This window comes from Echinops telfairi, unplaced genomic scaffold (assembly GCF_000313985.2).
Source record: "Echinops telfairi isolate 266 unplaced genomic scaffold, ASM31398v2 ScPeMD7_25;HRSCAF=90, whole genome shotgun sequence".
In the NCBI taxonomy this organism is placed as follows: Eukaryota; Metazoa; Chordata; class Mammalia; order Afrosoricida; family Tenrecidae; genus Echinops; species Echinops telfairi.
Genome location: NW_022103922.1, coordinates 429,227 through 444,717, shown reverse-complemented (window position 1 = coordinate 444,717; position 15,491 = coordinate 429,227). Strand labels below are relative to the sequence as shown.

Sequence of the window (15,491 nt, the reverse complement as noted above, 5' to 3'; positions counted from 1 at the left end):
CTGTCTCTCTGGCTTTAATATTTCCCACAATCACAAAGTCGCTCCTGAGGACCCGTTCCAGTGTTGGGAACCCCCGACAGCGGTGTGCCTGGCGCAGGCGATGGTGTTTTCAATCCCCTCGTCTTCATCTGAAAGCGGAGCAGTGAACCAAGGAGAGGAGAGCAGAGTCAGCACGTTTGAATGAAAGTGCTGGGGCAGACTCTGGAAGGTACCCCTGTGGAACGAGGCCAGAGGAACAAACAGACCTGTCTCACAAGAAGGGCAGCCGGACCACTCTTCAGAGGCAAGGACAGTGAGACTTCATCTCAAGGCCTGTGGGTGTGTTGTCAGGAGAGACCAGTCCCTGGAGAAGGGCAGCCAAAGAGAGGGAGCCCTCCGCAGGAGAGATGGACAGCCTCTGCGGCCATGGGCTCCAGCATGACACGCAGGCAGCGGTGAGGGGGCGCAGGAGCAGGTGGCATGTCTTCCTGTGGACACTGGGTCGCTGTGAGTTGGAAATGGCCACAACACCCAGCAGTGACAAGGACGACATTGGTGGCTGAGGCGGACTTGACGCAAAGGCATCTGATGTGCAAACGGTGCTTGTGGCACAAAGGGGGCCTGGCAGCTCCACTAACCCACTGAGCCCCAGAGAGGCGGGGGTGGGGTGGGGGTGGTGGGCTTCACTACCAGCCCGAAGAAGAGCCAGGAGCATAGCACACCCAAAGCCAGCAGCAGCATGGGCACATGGGTGCACAGGCTCGGTGCTCGCTCTGCCTGCAGTGAGGACTGAGTAGGGGGCTTTGCTGGCAGAGTGGGCACCGTGGGCAAAACTTAAGAGCTTGTAACACGTGCCCACAGAGAACAGAAACCAGGCACAGAACACTGGGAGCTGAAGACCGAGGGCCAAGAGAAGACGTTCTTGGTTGTCCTGTCCCCTCCAAGCAGATCCTGGTCCAGCATTGTAATCTGATGCTTCCCCAATAAACTGCAGTCTGTGAGCTGACCGCATGGTCACTGCAGGGCATAATCAAACCGCAGAGAGGGCCAGTGCCCAGTGAATGACTAAACCCACAGAGAGGGCCAGTGCCCAGGGCACATCGGTGAGCAGGGTGATTCTTTCTCGGGAAGAGCCAGCCTTGGACTGAGGCTGCTCATCTGGATTCTCTCTGGTCCCCTTTAAGTTGGCGACGTGATGCCACCACGTCTTCTCTGGGCTCAGAGGAGGGTCTGAGGGTGGGGTTCATGGGCCCAGACAGGTAAGTGGGGTGCCCAGGAAGTTGAGTCAGACCCAGGGGATGAACGCAGTCACTTAGGAACCGAGACATGACCTTCTGCTCCCAGGATGTGGCCCTTCCTGAGCCAGCTTAGCTAGTGACGCACTGCCAGGACCCAGGTGCTTGCCCTTGCTAAGGCCGAGCCAGCTGACCAGCACGACCTGCCTGCAGGCATCCAAATCAGAGTGGGCACCGCCTGGGTCTCTGCCACCTCAGGGGACTGTTCCCAGCTGCCCGCAGGTTCCAGGAAGCCTTGGCAGACTTCAAGCTGGCCCAAACATAGCTGGGGGTTGCAGGAGTACAGAGTAGCTGTCTGGGGGCCAGGAGCCCACCCAAGGGTCAGAGCTGCCTGGGCACAGAGCCTGGATGGTAAGTGGGCATCTTTGCAATACCCTCTGCCATGGACAAGGCGTGGCGGGAGGGCTGCGATGATGCCCAGCCCCAGCCCTAGTCCAGCCCAGCCCCAGGGTGTGTTGGGGAACCTCAGAGGGCATGAGTAAGACCACCAGCCCCCTCCCCATGTGGCCAGTGGGCAGACTTGGAGACGGAGGGGTCTGATGGCACCTTGGGAGTAGTTCCCACCCAGGAGGGGCAGGACAGTCCTTCCAGGTGGCCAGCAGTCACGCCTACCTGCCAGGCTTCAGCCCTGTCCCCAAGTCACATTAATGCTGAAGTCACACAGCTAGGACGGTCGTGAGGACAGAGAGGGGCCAAAGGTGTCAGGGGAGTGGTGCAGTGGCTGCAGGGCCCCTTTCTGTCTGCCAGCCTCCACCTCTGCCCCTTCCCCCTAAGGAAAACTACAAGGTGATTGCAGGTCAGACCTCACCACCCCACCCCTTACTGGCCGTGTGCTCTGACCCCCAGCCTTTGCGCAGACACTCAGCCTGCGGTGTCCCAGACACTGTCTTCCTCGGGGAGACCTGCGTTGTGCACACACACAAGCCACATGTGCACTCTCAGGGATTCTGTGTCACAGGGTGGGCAGGACAGGCCTGGCTGTCTGCTGGACCCCTGACACTGAAGTTCTGGAGGTGACTCCAACAGGCAACCTTGGAGGGCAGCATCTTGCTTTCCACGCCCCATCCCCACCTGTGCCCCAAAGGCAGCCGCATCTTCACACACCAAGGCTGGGTTTATTGATCTGTGCAGTTCGTGTCCCCGCCCGAGGTCCTAGCCTTTCCGAGTCCTGGTCACTGCTGTGGCCACACAGTGGTGCCTGGGACATGCACAGGAAGGGGCTGGGACATGCGTGGTTGCTCATGGGGCAAGGACACGTAGTGGGTGCTCCCAGGGTTGTGGCTGGTCCCTGCACCCAGTCTGCTCAGCCATGCCCAGTACAGGCTGGCAGCAGCATCCTAGGTCCTGGGGAACTGCAGAGTCGGGCGCCAGGCGGAGAGTGTCCAGGTTGTTTGGGAGCAGACTCAGGGCTGAGAGCCTGCCCACTGCCAGCTGACTTCCAAGGCAGAGCGCACTGAACAAGGACACGAGGGGAGGGTTGGAAGCAGGGGCTTGGCAGGGACCCTGGCTCCACCTGCAGTCTTGGGTGCTTCCCCAGGTCCTACTCCCGGGGCCTGAGGAGCCCCACAGCCACAACCCCAAGAACGGCACCAAGGGTCAACGCCACAAAGACAGCGCTGGCCACCCAGACGCTGTAGCTCTGGGCCTGCTTCAGGACCGGCGCCTCTGCAGGGATCATGTTGGTCAGGTTCAGCATGTAGCCCAGCGTCCAGCCGATGTCGGTCCCGCTAGCCTGGGGACAATCATGCGGTCAGGGCTGCAGGGCACCTCCCCAAGCCCCGACTCACCGAAGCCAGGCCAGGTGGGGCTAGTGCTCACCTGTCTGCGGAACTCGATGCTGGCCCAGGTCCCCTCCGAGAAACCGTAGCCCTCAGTCAGCAGGGTGAGGATGTACAGGCTTGAAGCACAGTAGTCACGCAGCCACGGTGAGTGCTCTGGGTAGCTGGCCACCACCTGGGGCCCGGCCCAGGCATCAGTGGGGGGGCCTGTCCAGCAATGGATGGCCCCACCTCTGGGCCAGGTTGAGGGTGGCAGCAGGGGTGAAGTCAGGAGCCCAGAGAAGCCCACAGCCTGGGAAGCCTCTAACGCTGCTGGCCACACTGCCCAGAGGGGCTGGACGAAGGCCCAAGGAACCTGAGACTCTTTGGCCGCCCCTCTAGGCCACAGCTAAAGCCCGGAGGAGCTGGGTGGGAGCTGCCCCCTATCCCTCACCCCTCACCAGCTTCCAGGGCCGCAGGCAGAACTCCCAGATGGTGCTGTTGACCTCGGTCAGCGGCTGCCCCGAGGTAAGGTTCAGGAAGTGCAAGGTGTAGTAGAAGTTGGAGAAAGCCTGGGGGTGGGGGCACACCGTGGGCACCCTGCTCCAGGGGTGTCGCCCTGCAGGGACCCCACCCCACCCGGGTCAGGGCAGTGGGAGGGGAGGCTCACATAGAAGCGGCCCTGCACCGGGGGCTGGTAGACCCCGTTAAAGGCACAGTCCTTGAGGCCCTGGCAGCTGGAGAAGTTGAAGAGGCTGCTGATGACCTGGGCGCACGTCCCGGGGTTGCCCGCGCCCTCCACCGTGAGGTTCTGTGGCGCACCCGGGGGCGGAGTGCCCTCCACGCACGGAGACTCGAACAAGGGCGCCAGGGCCCGCGTGGCGAGGTAGCCGCTGTGGTAGCAGGGATGGCGGACCGGGCCGGACGGGCTATCCTGCGAGGAGAGGGCTTGAGCTCAGGGCGCGCCCCGCCCTGCCGGCCCCGCCCCGCGGCCCGCTCCGGCCCCGCCCCGTCCACCTGCACCAGCCGGGCCAGCAGGCGGCTCAGCATCTGGTCACGGCCGAAACACAGGTAGCTGTGCGAGTAGACGCGGTGGGTATAGCCGTAGAGGTGCGGGGAGGCCTGCGTGTTTGGGTCCGTGATGGGGCCTCCAGGCACGAAGGAGATCTGCGTGGACGCCCCGCCCATGTCCAGGGCGCCCACCAGCGTCGCCTCGGGGGGCCGAACCCACTGGCCAGAGAAGGAATACTGACCACAGACAGGGCTCGCTCAGACTTGCGGGCCTGGCTTGGAGCCCCCGCCCGCCTACCCTCCGAGCCTGACCGCCCATTGCCCTTGCTTTCCCCTGTCCCCACTCAGCCCCCTCCCCTGCATCGGCCCCCCTGGTCCCCGCGGCACCGTCAGCAGCATCCCCAGCACGTAGTTGATGGTGACCCAGCTAAAGACGCCTTCGTCCAGGCCTGCCAGGATGGTGGCGCCCCGGTAGTCCACCGGGGCCTGGCCGAGCACCCGGGAGACTCCGGCCAGGACACCTTCTGCCTGTGAGCTGTTCTTCCAGCTGAACAGAGAGAGGGTCCGGGTTAGCTGGAGCCCCACCGCCCGCACTCCATCGCAGGGGACGCCACTCGTGGGTCCTCACCGCAGCAGCCGCATGCCCGCCGTGGCCCCCAGGAAGGTGGGCGTCTCCCGGCGCTGGCTCTCGGGGATGATCGCCAGCGCCTCCTCCAGGCAGCCCCGCAGGCTCTCACCGGCCAGGGAGGGGTCATCCACATATGAGGAGATCCCGGGCCCTGGAACAGAGGGCTGGGCCAGGTTGGGGCCACCACCTGTGCTAGGGTCCTGCTGAGACAGGTAGCTGCAGGTGACAAATGGAGGGACTCCGGTGTAAACATGGTGGCTTGCAGGATCCCCTAAATTCACCTGTCTTTATAAGACTGTAAGCATGGCCTTATTTGTGCTTACCTTGCCTATCAGGTAACCTACCTGGAAGAGAAGCCACATGGGTGCAGAGGCAGAGAGGGAAGGCAAGTGACCCCCAACCATGGCGCTCCTATGCCACCAGGGGCTTTGAGAGTTCAGGAAGTCACACCCCAACACCTGGGCTTGGAACCTGCTCCCCCACTCCCCAAGCTAGAGAAGACCCTGCAGCTGCAGTGCCCAGTGGTCAGGCCTTTCCTGGCTTCACAGGGCTCTGAGGGCCAGCTGGCAGGGTCTCTGCTGGGAGGCAGCGGCAGGGAGGACAGACAGGCAAGAGGGGGTCTCCTAGAGCCCTTGGGGCGCACACAGGCTGTCACTCAGTCTTGGGCATGCCCTGGGCCCCTCTGATCTTCAGTGGAGGGCTCTGCTCCTCACCTGGCTTCCCACCACCCTACCGCCTGCAGGGTCCCCCTGGCAGCTGGGGACCCCTACTGCCCACTGACCTTTCACCTGGCAGGCCAGTGCCTGGCTGACCACACCCGTATCATTCTCCTTGTCCGCTGGCCACTTGTACAGGAAGAGGGACGTGTGGGAGGAGCCAGCATCAAACACGATCCCGAACTAGAGTTGGGGGGGGGGGTGTCAGGAGGGCACAGGTGAGTGTCACCTCAGCCCATGCCCCTCACTCCAGGACAGCTGGCTCACCTTGGTTTCTGCAGGCAGGAGGATGCTGGTGGCCTCCACCAGGACAAGGATGAGGGCAGTGAGGCCCATGGCGGCTGCAGCCACCAGCAGGGCGGTGCGGACTTTCTCCTTCCAAGAGAGCCCCATGCCGAGTGTGGCGCTGGGCCTACAGGGGTGGGGACAGCTTGAGCACAGCCCAGCCCTGCTGCTCCTCCCTGGCTCCTGGAGCAGGGCCTCTGGCACTTCCATGTCCAGGTGCTCGGCACAAGGGAGGGAGCCCTTTGCTCAGGGCGCAGGCCAAACTCCGTTTTCAGGCTACTGTACTGCTTTTTACTCAGTTTTACAGGAGGCTTGGTGGCAGCTCAGTTGTGGGCTACAGACTGGGCTGCTATCTTCAGGGTCAGCAGTTCCAAACTACCAGCTGCTTTAAAGGAGAAAGATAGGCTTTCTACTCCCATAAAGATTTACAGCCTCAGAAACCCGCAGGGGCAGTTCTGCTCTGTCAATCGGGTTGCAATGAATTGCTATCAACTCAATGGCAGGACTTAGGTTATCATTAACTTAAAGCAGTGCCTCATAGCAATTGTTTTCAGATAGGTTTGAAGAGTAGCTTGAGATCAAATAATTTAAGGTGAATAAAAGGAAAACGAATCATTTTATCTGTGGGCAATGATGACTGTTGGGCAGGGTTCTCTAGAGAAACAAAACCAGGAGACTTGTGATTATATATGAGGGGGTACCCCCAAACCTGGATTATTGTCAAAGCTATGTATTTAAATTTTAAAAAATTAAACAAGCTTGTCACTTTCAAAGTACTCCCCATTACACTTAATACATTTGTCAAATCTGCGATTCCATTCTTGGAAAAGTTTTTCAAATTCATCTGTGTGCATGGCTGACATCTCCCTATTTTTTTTCCTTCCCCTCTTCTATGTAGTCAAATAGCTGGTCTTTTGTGTCCCTTTTCATTTGCAGAAATAAAAAGAAGTTGCACGGAGCAAGGTGTGTGGGGCAAGAGAGGTGTGGGGAGAGGAGAGTCCCAAACAAATCATCACAGATCCAGTAGGCACAATTGTACAGCGATAATAAGTAAAGATTACAGTAAAGTCATAGAGAGCATGAGAGATAGAGGAGAGATTGAATTAATGGATTCAGACACAATTCATGGTAGCATGCTCGCCTCAGCCCCGATGGTGGTCCTCGTGGGGGGAGCCCCACCTTTATTGCTAACCAAGGGTTATATCTCCTTAGGGGGGCATGGTTACAGGTAACCACATGTCACAGGAAGGGGCAGTACAATAGGCATACACATCTTAGGAAGGGGATATATGATAGGCATAAGTGTGACAGGAAGGGGATGAGTTAGGGGTGTGCCCATAGGAATGGGAAGATCTAGGGGTATACATGTGACAAGATGGGCGGACCCTAGATTCATGATGGCAGCCTAACCTTGGTCATCCTTGGGTGGGTTTGACCTCTCTGGTGTCTCCTACAAGGAAACAGACAACTACTATCCTTATCAGAAGGGGGTGAGCCCTACTTGTTGTGGGATAAACAACGATGACTGCTTGCTCTAGATGGCTGATAGCTCTTAGGGAGAATGACCCCTGATCTACTCCGATGACCTCCAAGTGTATAGTCATTCTCAAGCAGCTAAGTTTGGCATATATTTGGGGGAGACAGCTTGAGAGAAATCCTTCTTTTTCCCACAGAGAGGCATTTTGTTTTGTGTCCCAAACTGGTGCACTGAGATGGCTTTGTGAGCAGGTGCATTGTTGTGGTGGCAAAACTAGTCCCCCAGGTGCCATGTGCCAAGGCCTTTTTTTCTTGCATGCTGTTGACACAATCTTTTCAGAACCTCTAAATAGAAAGCTTGATTAACAGTCTGACCTGGAGGAACAAACTCCAAATACACTACAAGTTGGCATTTTCATGGGTTCTGGAACCGAGGTTGTGGGAAACAGAAGGATTTCTCCCAAGTTGTCTCCCCCAAATATATGCCAGACTTAGCTGCTTGTGAATGACTGACTATACACTTGGAGGTCATTAAGAATAGATCGGGGGTCATTCTCCCTAAGAGCTATCAGCCATCTAGAGCAAGCAGACACCACTGTTTATCCCACAAGTAGGGCCCATTCCCTTCTGATAAGGATAGTAGCTGTCTGTTTCCTTGTAGGAGACACCAGAGAGGTCAGACCCGCCCAAGGATGACCAAGGTTAGGCTGCCATCATGAATCTAGGGTCCGCCCATCTTGTCACATGTATACCCCTAGACCTTCCCATTCCTATGGGCACACCCCTAGCTCATCCCCTTCCTGTTACGCTTATGCCTACCATACATCCCCTTCCTACAATGTGTATGCCTATTGTACTGTCCCATCCTGTGATGTGTGGTTACCTGTAATCATGTCCCCCTAAAGAGATAATTCTGGGTTCGAATAAAGAAAAAGCTCTCCTCGGTCCCCACGGCCCAGGAAGCTCTCCCAGGTCCTGGCTTCCTGGGGCCCTCTCTGGCTCTTGGGCCAGAAGAGCTCTCCCCGGTTCTCAGTCCCCGAGGCTGCTCCTGCTCTCGTGGCCAGGTTCCCCCCATGAGGACCACCATCGGGGCTGAGGTGAGCATGCTACTATAAATTGTGTCTGACTCCATTACTTGACTCTTCTACCTCTCATGCTCTCTATGACTTTACTATAATCTTTACTTATTATCACTGTACAATTGCGCCTACCGGGCCTGTGATAATTTGTGGGGAACCCCTTTCCTTCTCCCCACACAAGGTTTGTCATCAATCAACATCGAAATGAGAAAACACTCGTACACTTGAGTTTTTCCCACAGCGCTGTCCTTGTAAGCCGTGTTCAACACCAAAACAGTTTCCCAAGCAGGAAACACAATGTCACAGCCACACGCCGTTCTCTTAAATCGACCGTCACAAAAAAGTGAGGTTTGAGCAAAACTGCTTTTACCAAAAAATTCACTGTGACCAGAGAAACTTCCCTGGCAACGCCACAGTTGCACTAACTCAGAGTGAGTAGCTCAATGCTTGCTTAGCAGGGAAAATGCACACTACAAAAGCTCCACCCAGCGGAGCTTTTTTTGTTTTTTGTTTGTTTTATTTTTTGGGTACTCCCTCATATATATAAAGGATAGGTTTCTACAGCGAGAAGGAATATAACAGCTAATAAGTCCACACAGCAGTACAGAGGGCTCAGTTCAACTCATTTTCATGGAGCAATGAATATACTAAAGGTCCTTCAACTCACGTGGAATTTCAGGCAGCAACAGTCAGTAGCGCAGGAGTGCAGTGAAGCAGCCCGGATGGGGTCTCAAACTTTAGTGATGTATGCCCGTCTACACGATCCACCAGTAGTGTGGCGAAGCAGGTCTCAAAGGCACCTCAAGCTCTAGTGATGCAGGGCAGGGCAAGGGAACACAATCCACATGTTGGCTTGGCCCACAGGTAGTGCAGCACACAGTTGAGGCAAAGAACTAGCTCAAGCAGCAGTGCTGCTGGTCCAATCACCAGGAAGAAGGAGAGAAGGGGGCTGGCCTTGGAAAGCCATGATCTTGTCTCCCTCCAATCAATTTGTGACCTGATTAAACTCTGCCCACATATTCCTATAGAAGCCTAGTTGGCATAATAAACCTAACCATCACAATGACTTTAAAGGATTCTTTAGGAAAAACGTCTTGCCCATATTTTCAAGAATTAAGGAGTTGCTGTCAGAGAACAGATTGCAAGTCCTTCACAGAAGCCGGTCGGCTATGACTGTGTTAGGGTATTCTAAGGCTTGGGATGGCTGATATCACTGCCCTGGGTTTGAATCAAAGTTCTATTGTTGAATTCAACTTGTCCACTCTCAGAACAGTCCCCAGAGAAGGACATCTGCTCCGTAAAGTGGAAGGCCCTTGACGAGATGGATTTGACACCATGGCTCTAACAAGGGGCGCAACATAAGAACAATTGTGAGGATGGCACAGGGCAGTGCTTCATGATGTCGCCACTCATGAGTCACCACGACTTGTGTACCTCACAACAACAAATCCTCCCGGTGGCGCCCTGGGTTACTCTGGGCTGATAACCACAAGGTCAGCAGTGTGAACCCCCCAGCCATGCTGAGTGAGAAAGATGAGGCTTTCTGCTTCCACAAAGATGTACAGCTTCAGGATCCCAGCCGAGCATTCGACTCTGCCCGAGTGCTCCTTCAAGGCAAGGATGCCAACGCTTCATCTTACAGACTTTGGACATACTGTCAAGAAAGCCCAGTCCCTGGAGAAGGCCCTCATGCGTGGTAAAGAGGAGGGGCAGTGAAGAGGCGGAAGAGCCCTCATGAGATGTGCTGACACCACAGCCGCAACCATGGGCTCGGCTCGGGGTAGGAACAACTGTGAGGACGGCCCACGCACAGGCAGTGTTTCCTTGTGTTGTGTGCAGGGTCGCGATGGGCTGGGACCCAGTGTGTGGCGCCCAACAACAACTCTGCTGCATCCAGCCGGTACCAGGTGGCAACACCAGGAAGGCAGTGATACTTGGGTGGGCGTTGCTGTTGGCTCCCCCTGAGGCATCTTCCCGAGGAAGAAGACTGCAGCTTCATGAGAACGTTAACCACTCTTAGCAAACAAGAGCGGGGACAAGAACCCGTACAGATAATTCAGAAGACTGTTTTCACAGCAGACCTCAAGAAAAGCGCATGCACTGTGTACCGCGTCTGCCCCAGGAAACCTGTGCTAGGTGCTGAAGCAGCGCACCGTGCACGATTTCAGCTTGCTGCGATTTCACCCTGAGTCCCACAGCTGTGCTGGCGAAACCCCTCCCCGCTTTCCTGTTTGAAGGTTGGTCTCCTCCTCAGAAGTTCAGAGCGTCTTAGTGAGTCCCGCTGCGTGTGCTAGCCCAGTTCCAGCGGTCCTCTTCCTGCCATGGAACCCTTGCCTTTAATGCTGATGGAGATGCGGGCTTGCTCTCGGACATCTCTTGGGGCACAAAACAGGATTTGAAGCTGTGTTACCCGCAACAGCTCCAGAGGACTTGAGGACAGGGCTCTGACAACTCCCCACTCCCACTCGGCAGCTTCTCGGGAACAGCCTCTTGAGTTCTGAGCTCTGCTTTCTTGGGGTGCGCCCATCCAGGCTTATTGAAGAATCTGGGTTTGTTTTGTTTTGCTTTGCTGCTGGTCTTGCAAGAATCCACCATGGCTAGGGGCAGGAGTTTGTATAAACCTCTGTCCCAGGAATGGTCGAGTTTGGGAATCTCAGTCGCCATAAGCCTCAGAGAGCCAAGGGTTTGGGCTAGTTGTTAAAAGGCCATTAGAGCAGGTGCCAGGCACAGAAGTGGTGAAAGGCCCACCTGACAGGAGACGTAGCTCCAGAGGGTGGTCAGACGCATAAGATGCCCACCAGCCGCACCGCCCTGCCTCTGCCACATTCAATCAGTGCAGACGACACAATGCCAAGCAACAGGGGGCTCCTTCCCCGAGGTCTACTGAGCTGGAGAATCCTAAACTTTGAATAAACTCCTTGGAAATGGAAATGCCCTATGTGGGGGTACCATAGAGTCCCCCTTCTGGGACTCCTGCCCAACCTACCAACTGGCATGATGGCCTTGCCACCTGCTTGCACATCCATGTTTGACCACCCTCCCGAGGCTGTCTGAAAACGAGGTGGCTACTTCAGTGTGCTTCTGAAGGGTCTAAGCTACGCTTTCTGCACAGCCAACTTGAGTGGCTAATTGATTGGACAAGGATCAGCATAGAGCTGGTGCCACCCTCTCCCACAGCACATGGCCTCAGACCCTCTCTCTGATCTTTGGGTGCTGTCACATACTGTGATGCCCCACAAAGCTCACGAGCCCTTAAAGTGGTGGAAGCTGGCATGCCTCCAACCATCGGTCAGCTGCCAGACTGAAGGCTCTCCTTGCACATCGTGGCTGCAGGGGCTGAAGAAGCACACCTCGCGGGTCATCGAACAGGAAGCTGGCAATGAGGTCAGAAGGTGGAATGTTGACTCCAGACCCGGAGGTCAGGGGGTGACAAAGCGGGTGCAGGCTGCAGAACAAGAGAAGGAACTTTGCCTGAGCAAGATATAGGATGACGTCACCAATGGTTTCAAGGAAATGCCAGGCAGTGCGAGGGTGTGGCTTGAACAAGGGGGGGTCCCTGTTGATTTGAGTCACTCGCTCTGGGTAGCTGGTAACGCCAGCTGCGTCCCACGACCATCCTGATTCATGAACATAACGACGACCCATTCTGAATGGGAGCACAATTCCAGGCAGCCGGCAAGGATGGACAGCACACCGCCCAGTGGACGATCACCAACAACCCCCAGGATCAAGGACAGTGACAGCAGACCTCCAAAGGGTGGGTGACGATGCCATTGCATAAGGGCCAAACCACTGGGAATCAGGGCCCAGCCAGCCGGGCAGATAACCCTGCCCATCACGGACTCCATTCGACTCATTGGCCTTAGCATAAGGGGACCAGATGTCCCGCTTTTGGCGGGACAGTAGTCCAATTTTTAACAATTTGTCTTGCATCCCAAGGCGTTTTTAAAAAGTCCCGATTTTTGGAAAGAATGCACGACAAGCTAGGGAACGGCGGGAGAACAGGAAGGGAATATACGGTTTTCGGCTGCCATGTGGCTATTTTGCCAGGGTATGAGTTTTATATTATTTTTGTTAATTTTATAATGTTAAAGTTTAATAATAACAAATAATTGTTGAGAACTGATTATCGAGAACTGCTTATCAAAGTTCGCACTGTTGATCAGTTGTTAGAATTCAACCACCATTGTTTGGACTTAATGAACAATGGCATTTTTTGGCATTGGCTACGACGAAAACATTTTGTAGCTGTCTCTCAGATGGTACACATCATACTGCGTGCTAGTGCTAGTTAAACAAGTGATGTCAACAAATCAGCTATTCAGATAATTTAGGTAAGTAATTTATTTATTTATTTCATAAATACATAAATTTTCTTGAATTTAGCAGACAGTACTGGAATGATGTGCAAAAATCACTTGATCATATTACTCAAAATTTCCCATATAATAATATTTCCGAAAATGATCTTTCTGATGAGGTATCATTATTTTTTAAAAAATTGATAAGGAAAAGGTTAAATCTTGGGCATCAGCAAAAATCACAATAGAGAACAAATGGCTAGAAATATTTCATCTTTTTGAAACAAGCCATGTTCCATACAATAATGCACTAAAATTTGTGGAATACGCGCCGTCCTTACCAGGAACTAATGCTGCGACTGAACGCGTTTTTCCTACGGTAAATAAAGTGTGGAGATCAGAAAAATCACAATTAAGTGTTGAGACTTTGAAAGCCATTTTATGTGTGAAATATAATTTAACGAATTCTTGTGAAAAATTTCATGACCTTTTAAGCAATGACAGCAATCTACTAAAAAAAAATTCACTCAAATGAGAAATATGCCAAAGAGTAAAATAATACTATACACAGTTTTTAAATGTATTATATATGTAAATTGTACTTATGTTGAAATTTTTAAAATATTACAATACTATTTTTACGTTCTATGAAAATTTTTGTTGCTCCATATAGACCAAATTTTTCATCAAGAGCCACCCCCCCACCCCCGTCAATGGTGTCCCACTTTAGCAATGCAGAAATCTGGTCACCTTACCTTAGCAGCACGTGTCTGCTCCCCTGGGGACCACAGGCATCTTATTTGCAGTCTCGCCCACTCCCTCTGTTGGTGTCCCTAAAACTGCGGCTAATTGAGCCAGAAAGACCCAGTGTTGTTGTGAGTTACAAGTTGGACAGGAAGACCAGGCGTTCAAACCCATCAGCTGTTTCTCGGGAGGAAGATGAGACTGTCTGCTCCCATGAAAATTCAGCATCTGTGAAGCCCCAAGGGGTGGCTGTACCCTCAGTGCGATACAGTGGCTGAGTCAGGGCAGACTTGATGACAGGGAGTGAGTACAGCCACATTGCATGATATCCTGCAACACAGGCCACCCCTCGACTCCTCCAGCCATTGGTCCTTTCACACCTGAAGGGTCAACTTGTCCCTCTGAATCTGGTGACGCTTTCCCAGCACCCCCTGCCGCCCCCCACACCCCTAGTGGCATCCCCTCAGGAAGAGGAGCTGGGATTTCTCAGCTCTCGGGGACTCCTGGCTCTGAGCTCAGGTGGAGCTGGCCTGGACCCCTGGCCTCCGTGGTGCCCAAGGCCAAGCTGACCTGGGAGGATTACAGATGACCCCTCATGACTGCCAGGGTCTAGTTTCTCCTTGGTATCCGTCTGCATAAGCCAACGATCAACGTCTGCTGGGGTCCCGTGGACAGGTCAGCTCAGTCAAGGGCCCTTCATGCAGGAGATTCTCATCAAAGAAACCTGCTTTCTGTTTGGAAACTAAAACCTTGGATTCCTCTAATCTGATCCTGGACCGGTGTTGCTGGCCTGCGATGGGTGCTCTGCAGCTGGCCAAGGCAGCCTGGAAGGCAGCCGGCAGCAGGCTCAGGGGCTTCTGTGCTCTGTGCTCTGGCCCGTGTGGGGCTGCAGCAGCCTGGGGAAGTGGGGCGCCATATTTTCACCCTAAGCCCCTAGAGGCGCCGAGAAGGGTGACTCTTCCCCAGTGCTGCCCTTCCTGCTCCCTCTTCAGGTGCCACTGCCCAGAACTCACCCAGAAACTAGACACGGGTGTGTCACTGAAGGTCCTTCAAGGGTGCTGACACCACCACAGGTGTCACCCCAGCTTTGGACAGGGTGTACCCCAACCCCAGATGCACTTTGGGGTGGGGCTGGCTCGTGGTCCTGGAGGCTGCCCTGTGGGGTTGGCGTCCCACTCTCAGGGGACACGGAGACCTCAGAGCAGAGGGGAAGTGCAGCCGCCACCACAGCAGGCTGTGTTCCGGGCCAGTGGCCCTCCTGCAGTTGCAGGACCACGTGGAGACACAGCTCCCACCACCCCATGGGGCAACGGCAGACCAGACCCCAGCCTGAGTCCCTGGGCAGGTGTAAGGATGAGAGCAGCCTGCTACCAGGACCAGCCAGCCCCCTCGAGGTAGGGACAGGCCAGTCCCCTGGGGATAAGACACCCTTGGGACAAGAACATCCCCCTAACCTGGGCTGGCATCGGCTGCCGCCGCTGCCAACAACAACGCTGCGAGGAGGAAGTTCTGGCTGGGCTGTGTGTTGTCCTGAGGCATCTGTCCTCGGCCTGCCTCGCCCCAGTTACCACCCACCTGGACTTGGGTCCTCGGCGGGTGGGGACAGGACAGAAAGCGCAGTGTGCAGAAGTGGCACTGGCCACCTGGTCCTCCCACTGGCACTACCCAGTGTCCTCTGCTGGCCTTAACTCCTGCAGTGCCACGCCGGGGGCCATCAGGTGTGGCCTCAGGTGGAGGTAGAGGAGGGGAGAGAAACACAAAACAGATAGGGGCGGCTAGGGTGGGAGGCGGCAGGGGATCTTTGTGGCCAGACTCAGGCTCAGCAGGGGGCTGTTCTGGTGACAGGGTGGGGAGGACTCCCTGTGCCCCCAAGCATTCAGCGCCCATGTTCCCCAGCCCCATCCTCCTTTGACCTGGGCCCCACTGGTTCTGTCCTGTTCTGGCCATGGCAGCCCTGCCTGGCTGCCTCCCATGGACTTTGCCCTCTGGCCTCCTCCAGTGGGGAGAAGAGGGGGAGGGCAAGCTGGCGAGGGGACAGATGAGAGTCAGGTGGCCAGAGAGAGCCAGAGAAAGGGCATCCAGAGCCTGGGGGCGGGGGGAGGGTGTCAGATGGCTGGGCAGCGGGGGTGGGACAGAGAGGAACGTCCAGTCCAGCCTCTCATCCCTAGTGGGTGCCCAGCCCACAACTGAGTGGGCCTTCTTCTCCCTGTGTGGCAGAGA

At 55.3% G+C, this 15,491-nt stretch overlaps 1 protein-coding gene across 7 annotated transcripts; it reads right to left on the bottom strand.

Annotated features, from left to right (window-relative positions):
* Positions 1–2,369: 2,369 nt before the first annotated feature.
* ENTPD8 (ectonucleoside triphosphate diphosphohydrolase 8) lies at positions 2,370–14,867 on the bottom strand. Of its 7 annotated transcripts, none has more exons than XM_045289322.1 (13): positions 14,726–14,866; positions 13,283–13,372; positions 12,869–12,901; positions 8,894–9,034; positions 5,654–5,798; positions 5,452–5,569; positions 4,671–4,821; positions 4,430–4,589; positions 4,049–4,279; positions 3,702–3,965; positions 3,493–3,603; positions 3,093–3,227; positions 2,370–3,006 (listed from the first exon to the last, which is right to left on the bottom strand). In XM_045289322.1, the coding sequence occupies exons 5-13, from the start codon at positions 5,777–5,779 to the stop codon at positions 2,815–2,817; spliced, it is 1,488 nt and encodes a 495-aa protein (XP_045145257.1). In that variant the 5' UTR covers positions 5,780–5,798; positions 8,894–9,034; positions 12,869–12,901; positions 13,283–13,372; positions 14,726–14,866; the 3' UTR covers positions 2,370–2,814. The 7 variants fall into 7 exon arrangements, with proteins under 7 accessions (XP_045145257.1, XP_045145256.1, XP_045145260.1 ...); XM_045289321.1 differs by lacking the exon at positions 12,869–12,901 and adding an exon at positions 11,577–11,671; XM_045289325.1 differs by lacking the exon at positions 12,869–12,901 and having other exon boundaries at positions 5,654–5,781; positions 14,726–14,867.
* Positions 14,868–15,491: the final 624 nt, after the last annotated feature.

Coding starts and splice junctions, on each gene's coding strand:
- ENTPD8 (XM_045289325.1), bottom strand. CDS start 5,779: ATGGGGCTCTCTTGGAAGGAGAAAGTCCGCACCGCCCTGCTGGTGGCT. Junction 4,822..5,451: donor ACTGGCCTGCCAGGTGAAAG/GTCAGTGGGCAG, acceptor CCTCTGTTCCAG/GGCCCGGGATCTCCTCATAT. Junction 3,966..4,048: donor TGCTGGCCCGGCTGGTGCAG/GTGGACGGGGCG, acceptor CTCTCCTCGCAG/GATAGCCCGTCCGGCCCGGT.